Source organism: Hesperophylax consimilis, chromosome 14 (genome assembly GCF_061612785.1).
Source record: "Hesperophylax consimilis isolate HC1 chromosome 14, BYU_Hcon_1.0, whole genome shotgun sequence".
In the NCBI taxonomy this organism is placed as follows: domain Eukaryota; kingdom Metazoa; phylum Arthropoda; class Insecta; order Trichoptera; family Limnephilidae; genus Hesperophylax; species Hesperophylax consimilis.
In genome coordinates, this window is record NC_142849.1 from 445,494 (window position 1) to 458,112 (window position 12,619).

The window sequence follows — 12,619 nt, forward strand, 5'->3', positions numbered from 1 at the left end:
ATGATGTTTTACTTTTTCCGTTGACATTTTGGCATCTAGTATCAATATACTATATAACTCGGCGAGCTGTGTCGAATGGTTATTTGGTAGAATAAGAAAAAAAATTAGATTAAAACTTAAAGGACTGTACTATATGGTCTGGATAGGCCATCGCATATGGCATCAAAGTTTGGTGGGTCTGCGGTTCAGATATCAATTACTCATTCAGAGGTCAAATTTACATGGGAAAACTTCCAGATGCTGATCTTGAAGTGAATGTAGAAGCACGAGTGGTGTTGGATTTAGTTGACAAGTATCGCTATACCGGCCGAACAGTATACTGCAATAACTTTTTTACGTCACTCGACTTGGTCAGAGTTCTGATGGAAAAATAACTTGCCATCGTTGGTACTTTACGCGCAAACAGGTTTTTTTTCCCGTTATAGACACATATAAGGAAAGTCTTCACATTACGCTCTACGCATCAAGGCGTGGCCTAATTTAGCATATCGTTTGCAATATCCCCATTAACAATGGGAATGTATGGCGAGCGATATGCTGAAATAGGAAAAGCCACGAGCTAGGCTTACGACATAAATACCATATATTGACATGTTTATACACATTATTTGCACACTTTCCTTTATCTAAAACTAGCCTTTATAGACCACACTTCTTTTACACATTGCCAATCAAAGGATTAATTAGTGACACTCGAACGCTATTAAAATCTGTCAACAGTATTAATGTATTATATATTATTATGTACATAATATGTAGATTTGTTGCGATAGTGTGATACGATTCTTCACTATGAATTTGAATCAATTTAATTAGTTTTTATGAGACAATATCATTTATTCGAAACTGATCGTATTGAATGAATCACTCTCATAAACCGCCGAAATTAGCGGCGTCTGGCGCCGAGGCAAATTCAAGCGGCGGTCTCACGGTTCAGCCACCCGCGAGCGTTGGACACTTGGACCTAAGGATGCTGCGCCCCTGGGAATAGGGGTATTCAATATTATTCATCTCAAAAAAGCTGAGGAAAATGCGACTGTAAATTTCGTTTCTGGAATACATTTTTGATGTGTAAATACATAATGATAAATTACTTTAAGGACGCACTTTCAAAGTTTCACCGTAATATCGCATACACTTGTCTTGTTTGATACCTGATATTATTTACCGTAAAATATTCCATATTTTTGTACTAGCCATAATATTCGGCTACCAGAAGCTGAAAAGCCAACATTACTTCAAAACACTCGACCAAAAATATGATAGAGAGAAATTTCTTTATGTAGATTTGCACTGTGTTTGACAGTTTGAATAGGAATTTTCGTTGAAGGGCGGTCTGAACACGGAGTGAAATACAACACTACCTATCTACACAATCCCGTGTTGGCAAGGTATCCCCGAAGCTAAGGACGGTGGATGTGGCATAAAAAAATTGCTAAATTATCATAAAAGGGGTTAGGACGAAGTTAGAAAAAAACACAATATAATATACCTATCAATCTCATGCTCCCATTCTTGAATTACTAACATTATTTTCTGCGGCAGATAGCAGCCAAAAATATGGGAAATAATTAAAGAGTAAAATTTCAGTAATTCAAAAATGCAAGCATGAGATTGATGGAAATGATGGATTGTAATCTGGTGCAATATCTCAATTGGAAGAGACGCCAGTACCGGTAAGGTGAGAGGATTTGGTTAGAAACCCAGTTGAAATTGTTACATTTTTATTTTCAGTGTCTTTGTCTTTTTCATATTTACATTGAGAATTGTTGACATTATAATTTATAATAATTCTTACCGATGCGAAGTTGTTTTTTCTTCATATCTTTCCACTTATTAAAATAATCAACACGCGAAAGTCTCAATGTGTTGTGGTTCTCCTTGTACGTGACGCATAACTTTCGCGGATGATTTTGGTTAATTTAAGAAGGTCTTGCAACCACAGCCCCAAATAAGAGCAGAACCATTCATTAAGCAAATCGCGACATATCTGAACCAAACAGCCTTGCCGAAAGTTAATAAATCGTAAATGAAATAAGTATTAAAGAATTACGATTGCATTGGGTAAAACATTTTGATGTATTATTTAACCGACGCAGTTGGCCCACATCCAGTGCCGGTATTAATTTATTACAAATTACTTAAATTATAATTTGATCTGATGTTTGCATGTAGCAAAATACAACTTTTTAAAGTATTGCTTATAATATCTAGTATAAAAGATTCAGAAACTGATCTCTAGAAAAACTTAATAACTAATCAACATTTTTGTCAAACCAGCGATAAAATTACACGGTCGATAAAATGCTATTGTGGAAAATCGAACATCGTGACTGGCGGTGACAGCTCTAAAACGAAGTGTTCATTTCGTTTGTTCGAAGTTTTAAGGAGCACTCTTGATTTATGATGGGAAAGTTCCAATGATTGCAGCCACCGCGAGCTCCTACTGAGAGAGGTTTGGGGGTGGGGATGGAGGTGTGAGCAGAAGCTGTGGGAAGACGGTGACAGAACTATAATTAGTGTCCGACTCGGTAAAATGAATTACCCGTGACATAACAACAGGTTTAATGTACTCCGTCATCATCATACGCGCTTGATACTTGGCAGCAGTGGCGGGCAGTTCATAAAGGCTTATAAACTCTGTGCGCGGCTCTAAAACGAACGAAAAAAAATTCTGACATAAATTACCGATGAACGAATGCGTAGATTTTTCGCACATATCTGAATTTTTGTTCTTTATAAATTAATCTTAGCTGTTAATGTTAGTATACTTTATCGCTCTTATTACATCTTCCGAATCATCAACTTCATGATGAAAATGAACCTAACGGAATGAAGTTGCTCATTATCTTAAGAAATATTTTTTTTTGGAGGATTCGATAAATTCGAATATTTATGTTATATTCGCCAAAATAAAATATTAGAACGTTGAAATGCAAACAGTACCCACAATAGGTATTCGGTTTACTCGTGGTAGGGTAGGGCGGGGCTAGTTGAACATGATTTTGCTACTTTGACCCCAGAGTCGAAACTCTTATAGTTATTTTTGTTTTTTCAATGTATTAAGATAGCTTCATTATTTGGCTTTATAATGTTATTCATGAAATGATATAATACGTTGACCTTATGCAATATATTTTAATTTTCACGCAGAAGGAGAAATGGTTCAACTTGACTCATAGGTGGGGTTAGTTGAACTACCCCACGGGGCTTGTTGAACAATATAGTCACATATATGTTTTATCATTCACACTTGTGGTTTAATAAAACAAATTAAGATATTAAAGTAAATTTATTGAAATAATGAAAGAATACAAAATTCGGTAATAGAACGATTATTTTATCTAAAAAAAAACAAGTATAATAAAACGGGTAAGTTTTCTTAAAATTATTTAATCGATAAAATCGGAAAATGTACATTGGAATAGTTCCAGATGTTTTGGTGTGCCCACTTTAGACATGCGTGACTACGAACCCACTCTTCTCCTGGAAAGCTCTCTGAATAAATCTCATCACAAATTAGGCAAGCATATTCTTCACAATTGTCGGATGATGAGTCTGACAATGTGAAGAGTTTTTTCTTAGTTGCCTTCTTTTTTGCCTTATCTGTTCCTGTCTTTTGCTTCTTAGATTGCTCTTGGGCAAGAGAATCCTTTTCAGGAGTGTCTGTTAAAACAGCAGCTCTTCTTTTCTTCCTCATTGTTTGCAGTTGTTTTTAGGCCCTGCCTTTGGAAATGGTCTAACGGTTTCAGGAGAAAAGTAAACGCCACTTCTAGATTTAGTTGTTACAGTTGTTGATATTGGGAGAAACATTCTCTTTGCCTGTTGTCGGTATAGCGTGTACGCATCTAGAAGGTTTAAAAAAATCGGTATTATTGATGTGTTGATGAGTGAAATTAATGCACTACGTATAAAATTACAGTAAGGATTCTGAATGGGGCACGTTGAACCAAATGGTTCAATTAGTCCCACCCATGTTTTATTACAAATTTCATCGGATAACTCATATACCACTAAATGTATTACAATTTTACAATTGACAAGATATAGTTAAGTAAACACCAATTTCAAATTGATTTACCTTGACTTGGTATTTTTTTCCTTGGTATCTATTTTCAAAAAAGCAGTCGATCGTCTTTATTTACTTTTGGAGCAAAAATCACATAAAATCCCCGTACACACGCTACGAATGTCATGTGCCTACTGAATGCTTGGTGGCGCGGTCCCCACACTTTTAGCTTGCTAGAAAATGTTCAGCGTTCTTCGTAAGTCTTTCGGCTCCGAAGATATTGGCGTGGCCCAACTAGCCCCTTGGTTCAACTAGCCCCGCCCAACCCTAAGTTTTATTTTATAGTTAATAAAAAATTATCTGAAATAAAATAAAAATTCAAATCATATAAGATTATCAGATTCTCTTGTGTTGATAATAAGAGTATTATAATATGTCATTTTCTTTTAAGTTTTTTTTTAATTTTAGCCTTAAAAAAGTAGGGTATTTTAAACTTTGAATTAGATTTAACATTTTGATAGGTTTTGTCACGTTTATCAAATCTATTATGGCCAATATAGGTATATAGATTATTTTAAAATGTAAAATTCTAAATAAACGCGCTTTGTTAGTAGCAAATAGCAAATTTGCCACAATTTACCCCGGTTAAAGAGCTGTGAACGCCTCTGCCTACTGCACTGGTAAGGTGAGGATAATGGCACGGCGGAAAACCCTTCGAGACGCAGGTACTTATTGATTTCGTCTGACGAATTGCTCAGAATCTTAAGTGGGCACCGGGTGCAATAATTTTGAAATTTACTTCATCTTTAAAATATAAAAAGAAAAGGAAAAGCTTCTTCTGCACCAGTGTTCGCACAACTCTCCCAGACATCCTGCAGTCAGCCAAGTCACTTCACAGCAACATGTTTATTCTCGTAAGTTAACATTGTTTTACATATTTATCTATTATCTGCATATAATATTCGTATCTTCAAATACCATTTAAAATTATTTCCACTAATCAATTCTTTTGTAATATTACTAGAGTTTTCTACTGATTACTGAAAAGCTGAATTAATGCTTAAACTTAATTCAATAAAAGATAACGTTAGCAACTCAATGCAGCGGGCTTTTCCGACTCAGCCACCTGTTAAAGAAATTTTATCAAAATATTAATTTTATATTACCTATAAAACACTAGGAAATATCTTATTTTATTCCTCATAAAATTTTACGGAGTTAACTAAATTTAATATGCCGTAATAATTTATTACAGTTCAATAGTTCTTGTACCCCTCGTGACGTTGATAATATTCCCACAGGTATGCGTAGTGTCCCTGTTATCGTGCTCCCTGGGGGCCCCTCTGGCGGGCCTCCTTGAGGAGCACCCCGCGGCCCCCATCTCCCGCTCCAGCTCGAGCTCCGTCACCATCCACAAGAAGACCATCCACGCGGTGCCTCTGCTTCATACGCAGGAAGTTCACAGCTACCCAATCGTGCACAGTACTCCAATAGTCCACGCCACACCCGTTGTTCACGCCACGGTCCACAGTGCGCCCGTGATTCACCATTCAGCCCTCGTTCATGCTACACCCGTCGTTCAAGAAATTCATCACACTGTTCCAGTAGTCCGTGAAGTTCACCAAGCTGCTCCTGTAGTTCATTCTGCCGCGGTGGTTCATGAAGTTCACCACGCAGCTCCTGTAGTCCATGAAGTTCACCATACAGCTCCCGTGGTTCACGAAGTTCATTCTGCACCGTTAGTTCATGCTGTCCACCACGCTTCTCCAGTCGTTCACGAAGTTCACCATGTAACTCCCGTAGTTCACGCAGTTCACTCTGCGGCAGTAGTTCACCATGCCACCCCGGTAGTACATGAAGTACACCACGCTCCGATCGTACACTCTATCCAGGTAGCCCGTCATACCGAATACCATTCCTTGCCCGGTTCCAAAACTACCGTCACTCGAAGCAGTTCTTCTATTGATCATTCTGGTCACCACTGATGACTATCTAATTAAGCCATATAATTCAAATAGTAAATCATCTATTCATTCAGGTTCATGGCTATCATCATTTCATAAGGTCTCCAAATAAATATTACAGTAAAAGACTTCTTAAGTGTTTTAACTCGAACTAATAAAATCTATATATACATTTCCAAAATAGAATCGTAGATTTTTGTTGACAAAAAAGTGTATATTTTTTAAAGCATCGTATATATGATATTATATTTATTACAAAATTAAGTTTCTATTACCTAACTTAAACTCAATTTTTTTAAATTATTTTATATTTTTAAAACAGTCTACAAAACGACATTTATGAGACTAGACACGAAAGGAAAATAAAAACATAAAAGGTATCCAACTTTTTTATTTAATTTTTTAACATTTTATAATAATATGTAATTATTAGCGCTTAAAGGTTAATACATAACTAGGTACTCATTTTTTATTAGTGAATATTGGATTTAAGGAATATAATATTTGTATTATCTAAGTAATAAAAAAACTGTAAAAAATATGTATTACTAAGTAAACGTTTTAAAATTGCTTGTGTGATTTTTGAATATTTTTACCTAAATTCCACCGCCCCGTCGCCGGGCAAAATCCCACTTTTATTAACATATTTTCAGTGTGCGGAAAAATAATATTTTCCAAATATGAACAAACATTTCTCGAAAAATTACCATGGCCAAATTATAACGTATTTTCCCAACTTAAATATAATTTTATAACCGTGTGGTTATTTTCCAAGGGCTTGAAAGGAAAAGCCTTTTTTGAATTCTTCTCGAAAAAAGGAAGCAAATTTCCGTTTGTTTACGGGAAAATGTTTGAAAGAATAGTTGGAAACCGCTAATAAGAATTAAGTGGGATTCTTTTAACTTAATCGGTACATCGCCATTCCACTAGTTGGGAATTACATGTGTTTTCGGCGACGGTTTTCTCTGCGTTATATAACGAAAGTTCTTCCCCATCTCGAACTTTTGGTTTCTCCCTCCAACATTCTGTGTCGCGGCGTTCTGCATCAATGTTTTCGAAGTTTTTTTTTATAATTTTATATTACGACATATTTTCAACATCATTAAAAATATACAATATACATTCATAAAAGGTAATTAATCGAACAAAAATGTACCTTGTGAAAGGATTAATTAATAGATTATGTGGATGAACTGGCCCCTAAAGTATTTCTCTAGACGTTACGTATTTTTACCATATTAATTCATATAGGTATGCACTTGTAACATAAACAAAAGAAATACACATTTTTGACAAAAATTATTTATTATTTAAATTATTTTTATACTTGCTTCATTGCCTGTCTTATATGATATTCCAATAAGTAGTACTAATTTTGAGTTAAGGTTCATTGAACTCGAATAATACCACGCATTACGCAGGAATGTTTCACAATACTAACCAACTCACCGACATCTGAAATAAGTGGGTATGTTTAGATAAACGTTTTACTTGCATTAATACTATATTTTGTAAAAATCTGGTCCATTTATTTTTTATTAATGAATAGTTAGTTAGGTAATTTATAAATGGAACCCTTTATATATAATATATAAATGGAAAATATCACTATATACTATAGTGATATTTTCCTTGTGATTTGAACGACACAGTCAATTAAAACACAATTGAGTTTCTCTGTAAAGAAAGTATAGGTTTATTTTGTTAATTTTACAAGATTTCCATAAAGAAAAGCATTCAGTAACAAAACATTACCTGTAAGGAAAGAAACGACATTTAATGTTATTAATTGTTATGTCAATTCCTTAATCACAATCACGATAGCAATTACCAATTATTGAAATTAATCCCATCAATCTGCCTTGTCACAACCCATAGATTATTTTTACTATGTCTTAAACCATAGATTACGAAATATCGAGTCGACTGTGTAGGTACTGTGGCGCACATCCAGCCAGTGACAGTCCACGACACACACAGCCACAATGACGAGACAAGCTCGGCATTGCTTTGAATTAAAGAAAATTATATTTTTTTTTAAATGTTAATATTTGTCTAGTCGTTCGTTTGGGTACATGTAGGATTTAATAAAGTAAATTAGTTTTTCTCGTTATTTGATAATGTGACCCCAACTGGGGGCTTATTCATTTTTCACGACGCCATAGTTCGCGAGTAAGACGTGTATGTAAAAAATACGCAAGATCTCAAAATGAGGAATTCTTTCATTTACCTTTTATATTAGGTGAGTTATTAGTTTTCATTATACAAGAATTATATTCCATGAACTTTGGTGGTTTTATTGCTAGTTAATTGGTGTATGGATCATTTAATTGAATGAACAGCTAGTAAACTGCTGTCCAACTAGTAAATGATAGATAACGCCTTATATAATGTTCGAGATCACTGCCAACCGCAAGGTGATTGAGTTCCGCCTAAAAGATCGCAGAGGTCACTGCTATTCTGGCATTGGACCATTTTACTAGCGTGTTTGCCACTAAAAGTGAAGGGCTCTCCCCCTTCTGAAGAACTTATCCAAATGTTTTCAAAGGCCATTTCAATTTCTAGTCGTATAAACACACTTATGACGAAAGTGTAGAGTGAATGTTAATCCTGGAGGCAGAAACAGTAACGTACGATCATGTTATGCGCAGATCCGAAAATAATGCAGGGCCAACTGGGATACGAGCCCATGGTCTTTGTCTTACCGGGGAACGCCTCTAACCACTCGGCCATTGTGACTTGTTTTTTTTTAAGTTTTTTTTGCCGATGTCGTATCCCATTCTCAGAGTTAACAATATTATTCTCAAACAATTTTTTATGTGTCTTCTTCTGTTTTACGTTTTTTATATTTACATATTAGGATTATCTTATTTTGTGATTTATATTACGTTGGTGGGTATAACCCTCAAAAGGTTATTCTAATATTATTACACAATGAAGTACCTGACATATGTTGCAATTGAGTGAATCAAATACCTATTTAATTGGGATTGTGTTAAAATTAGGTATAACAGATGACTTTGTTACTGAGATCATGTATTAATATGAATGAAGCAAGTAGTGTGTGTGTGTGTGTGTGTGTGTGTGTGAGGGTGTGTGTGTGTGTGTGTGTCAGGACTGCCGAGACAGAAATGTGTTTCATCTTCCGTGCGTATTCCGATGGTTAGTTTGCAAACTCAACTTCGGTCAACTACCATATTTCAAAAACCAAAATGATTTTGCTTATTCCCCAATACCAAGACTTAATCGCTGTCGTGAATAGTCGATATTGCAGAGTATCGTGGCGTTCACATCACATCACATCTTCCCAATCTAATCTTCAACATCTTCCAATAAATACTAATTTACGATGGTGTTTTTTTGTCCAAGGAGTATTTGTTGTTCACGGCAAGTAATACACATATTTCTTTAGATGCTTTTTTATTAGCCGAAAAGATCATAAATAGTTTTAAATAATCAGATTTGAAACTTAATGATGGTGAACAGCGATGACTGGAGCAGAGTGGATAATGGGAACAGTCTTGATGAGGGGGGCAGAGTGGTGCACCACGGAGCTGCTGTGAGACACGGCGTGGGACACGGGGTGGGAGTGCACCAAGGGCACGGCGTGCACGGAGTGCACCACGGGCACGGTCTTGATGATTGGGGCGGAGTGGATGACGGGAACGGTCTTGATGATGGGGGCGGAGTGGTGCACGACGGAGCTGCTATGCGACACGGCGTGGGACACGGGGTGAGTGTGCACCACGGGCACGGCGTGCACGAGGGGAGCGGCGTGCAGCACGGGGGCGGAGTGCACGGCTACCAGGCCGGGAGCGGCGGCGGCGCAAGCCAGCAAGGCGGAAAGAACAAACTGGGGAAACATGTTATACCGTTAATAAATGCATAGAATAAAAATACATGCCATAAATCTCTTTGCAATGTTTGTGAATAATGTTTTCCAGGATTTTAAGACCATGGAAAAAATTATCAAGTGAATCGGTCTAGAGGTGTTTAAAAGGGGGACATTTAAATCAGGAACATATTACAGGAAAATTAAAAAAAGCAAACGCTTAGGAGTGTGATTTTTTTATGCCGACCATATTTCGCATATCAGGGTGTATTTTTTAAATGATAACAGTAATTAAATATTCGTTTAAGCCTTATATTAGGTATGAGTAAATAAACATCAAAAATATTTAAATGTTTGTTGGAAAACAAAACAGTTTAGAGATAAATCAGAATTATTAAAAATTATCATTGGGAGTAAAAAATAGTTAAATGGTGATCCAAACAAACTTACGAAGTTGAACATGATGATTTTTTGGGGTTGGTTAGTTGGGCTGTTGATTGCAGAAATAACCAGAAGGTAACTGTTGAGTGTGACTCGGTATTCCTGGGTTTTATAGCAGTTCTCGTCCTTCCTTCAAACCCGCCGCCAGGGGGGGCGGGGAACAGGAGGTGGCGGAGGCCACCCACTATCAACACGAGATGTTTGCCACTTTGTAAACTGGATATCTTGATTACATTTCCATGGCGATGTACTCATTGATTCATTTTATTATTCATGAACTTTTTTACAACGTGACACAAATTGGACATGTGCCGATCAATCGCAGATAGTCAGTCACTCACCTCTGCTGTGTTATCAATGCCGATGAAATGTAAAAAGTGCGTAATGTTATTCTTTTTTTAATGATCATTTCATTTTTAATTAATTTTTATTTAAACGTTATAATTTAAACTCTAAGGGCGGCTTGCACCATAAGTTAAATTTGGTTTAAATATCATTTTAAACACATTATTTGATTTAAGTCGACTTGGCGTCTTGCACCACAAAGTTTAATTCGTTAAATGCGTTTAAAGAACTGTCAAAGTTAAATACCCAAAATGGGCTGTTTAACGGAGTTAAACGTGTTTAGCCCTACTCATAAAGCAGTAATGTCAATTTTTTTTAGTTTATCCCTTCGATTTCTGATTGTGGTTAAAATCTATCTCATTTTGATTTGTATTCACAATGAAAATTTGGGATTTGTTTTCTCACGATGATTGAGAAATTATAAAATTATGGAAATTATAAATGAATTATACTTATATATATAAGTAGACCGTTTATAATCAGAGAAGTAAACACAAGAACAAATTTATTTGAAACACTCAGTGCCAACAAGTTTCAAAGAAGATTTCGTCTCAATAAAGAAACGACATCATTATTAGTGCAAGAAATTGAACCTCAGTTAAAATTCAACACCAATAAAAACATCAGCGAGGTGCTCGTAACTTGGAGCTAACACTCCTTATCGAGGAGTACTTTGCAAGGTTGTAAACTTCTAATCATACCCACAGCATTCTTATAATACTTTAAAACAATATAATATGTAAAAGAAATAAAAAAACAAAATTACTCGGATAATTGTTTTATTTTTAATTCCAACAACAGAAGCTCTTTTTGTGTTATTTCATCATTATGTCCATTTTTTTAAACTTTTTCTTCATAAAATAAATGAACACACTATTAAACCACACACACAATCACAAAATATTTTGACACTTCAAGTAAAATGAAACATCGTAGCTGTTTTATTTACGCGTTAATGGCGGTAACCACGCGGTAACTGTTTTACCGACGCGTTATTGACGTTTAACTAAAATCGCCACCCAACTGCGTGGTCATGCGTGGTGCAGGACGCAACTAAACGCATTTAAGTTAAATGTATTTAGGATCTTAAATTCGTTTAGTTAAATTAAATTTAAGATTAAATTTGCGGTAGTTGGTGCAAGTCGCCCTAAATGTGTACCAAATCCATAAATAATTATTATTGTTTTTTTGAATAGCTACCAACTTGCACAGCACAACATTCGTTAAACTCGAAACACTGAAACAGAAACCTTCTGCTTCTATACACTTCTCCTGATTTTTTTAAACTTAAATATATCGTCTGTAAGAGCTTCTTTAGAAGGCAAATTAGTTGTCACGCGTAGTAATAATAATAATAAATAAAGAATAAAATTATAGAAAGAATATAATCAAAGATACAAATCAAATTTATGCTTTATGTAGAAAATGTTTGGCTTTTCCGGAAACTATAAAACATATTATATCGGGATGTTCTGTATTAGCACCGTCCGAGTATACATTTAGGCACAGTCAAGTTTTAAAAATAATTCACAAAAGTTTGGTAACTAAACATAACTGGATTAAATGCCGTAATATAATACCATATTATGAACACGAAACAAATTCATTTTTAGAAAAGGAATTTTATAAATATATTATAAAACTATACTAACAGACCGAACGATTAGTCATAATAGACCCGATATAGTTTTACGTGACAAAATTTTAAAAAATAACTTATATCATTGATGTCGCTATTCCAAATTCCTATAATATTCAAAAATCTGTAAATGAAAACATAAGAAAATACACAGATTTAAGAAATGAGATAAAAAGAATTCTGCATTCTTAGACAGTAAAAATATTACCATTTGTTATTCCGGCTACTGGCATTATACCTAGCTATATTTATAAGTTGAATATAAATAATATTGAACACATAATAATACGCTGGATAACTCAAAGGGTCTCCATCAACTAGTCTCTTCCGATCCGGCCCGCCATGCAGTAGGTGGGCAAAAGCATCCGCCGCCAATATCTAGACAAACC

The 12,619-nt window shown here is 35.3% G+C and overlaps 3 protein-coding genes across 3 annotated transcripts in view; 2 read left to right on the forward strand and 1 right to left on the reverse strand.

Annotated features, from left to right (window-relative positions):
- LOC149417727 (neuropeptide SIFamide receptor-like) overlaps positions 1-12,619 on the forward strand; it is a 132,498-nt gene that overhangs the window by 95,495 nt on the left and 24,384 nt on the right. The window lies entirely within an intron of this gene.
- LOC149417737 (uncharacterized) lies at positions 4,912-5,994 on the forward strand. Its single transcript, XM_089639395.1, has 2 exons — positions 4,912-4,923; positions 5,311-5,994. The coding sequence occupies exons 1-2, from the start codon at positions 4,912-4,914 to the stop codon at positions 5,992-5,994; spliced, it is 696 nt and encodes a 231-aa protein (XP_089495521.1).
- On the reverse strand, positions 9,443-10,314 carry LOC149417738 (uncharacterized). Its single transcript, XM_089639832.1, has 2 exons — positions 10,256-10,314; positions 9,443-9,826 (listed from the first exon to the last, which is right to left on the reverse strand). The coding sequence occupies exons 1-2, from the start codon at positions 10,265-10,267 to the stop codon at positions 9,443-9,445; spliced, it is 396 nt and encodes a 131-aa protein (XP_089495958.1). The 5' UTR covers positions 10,268-10,314.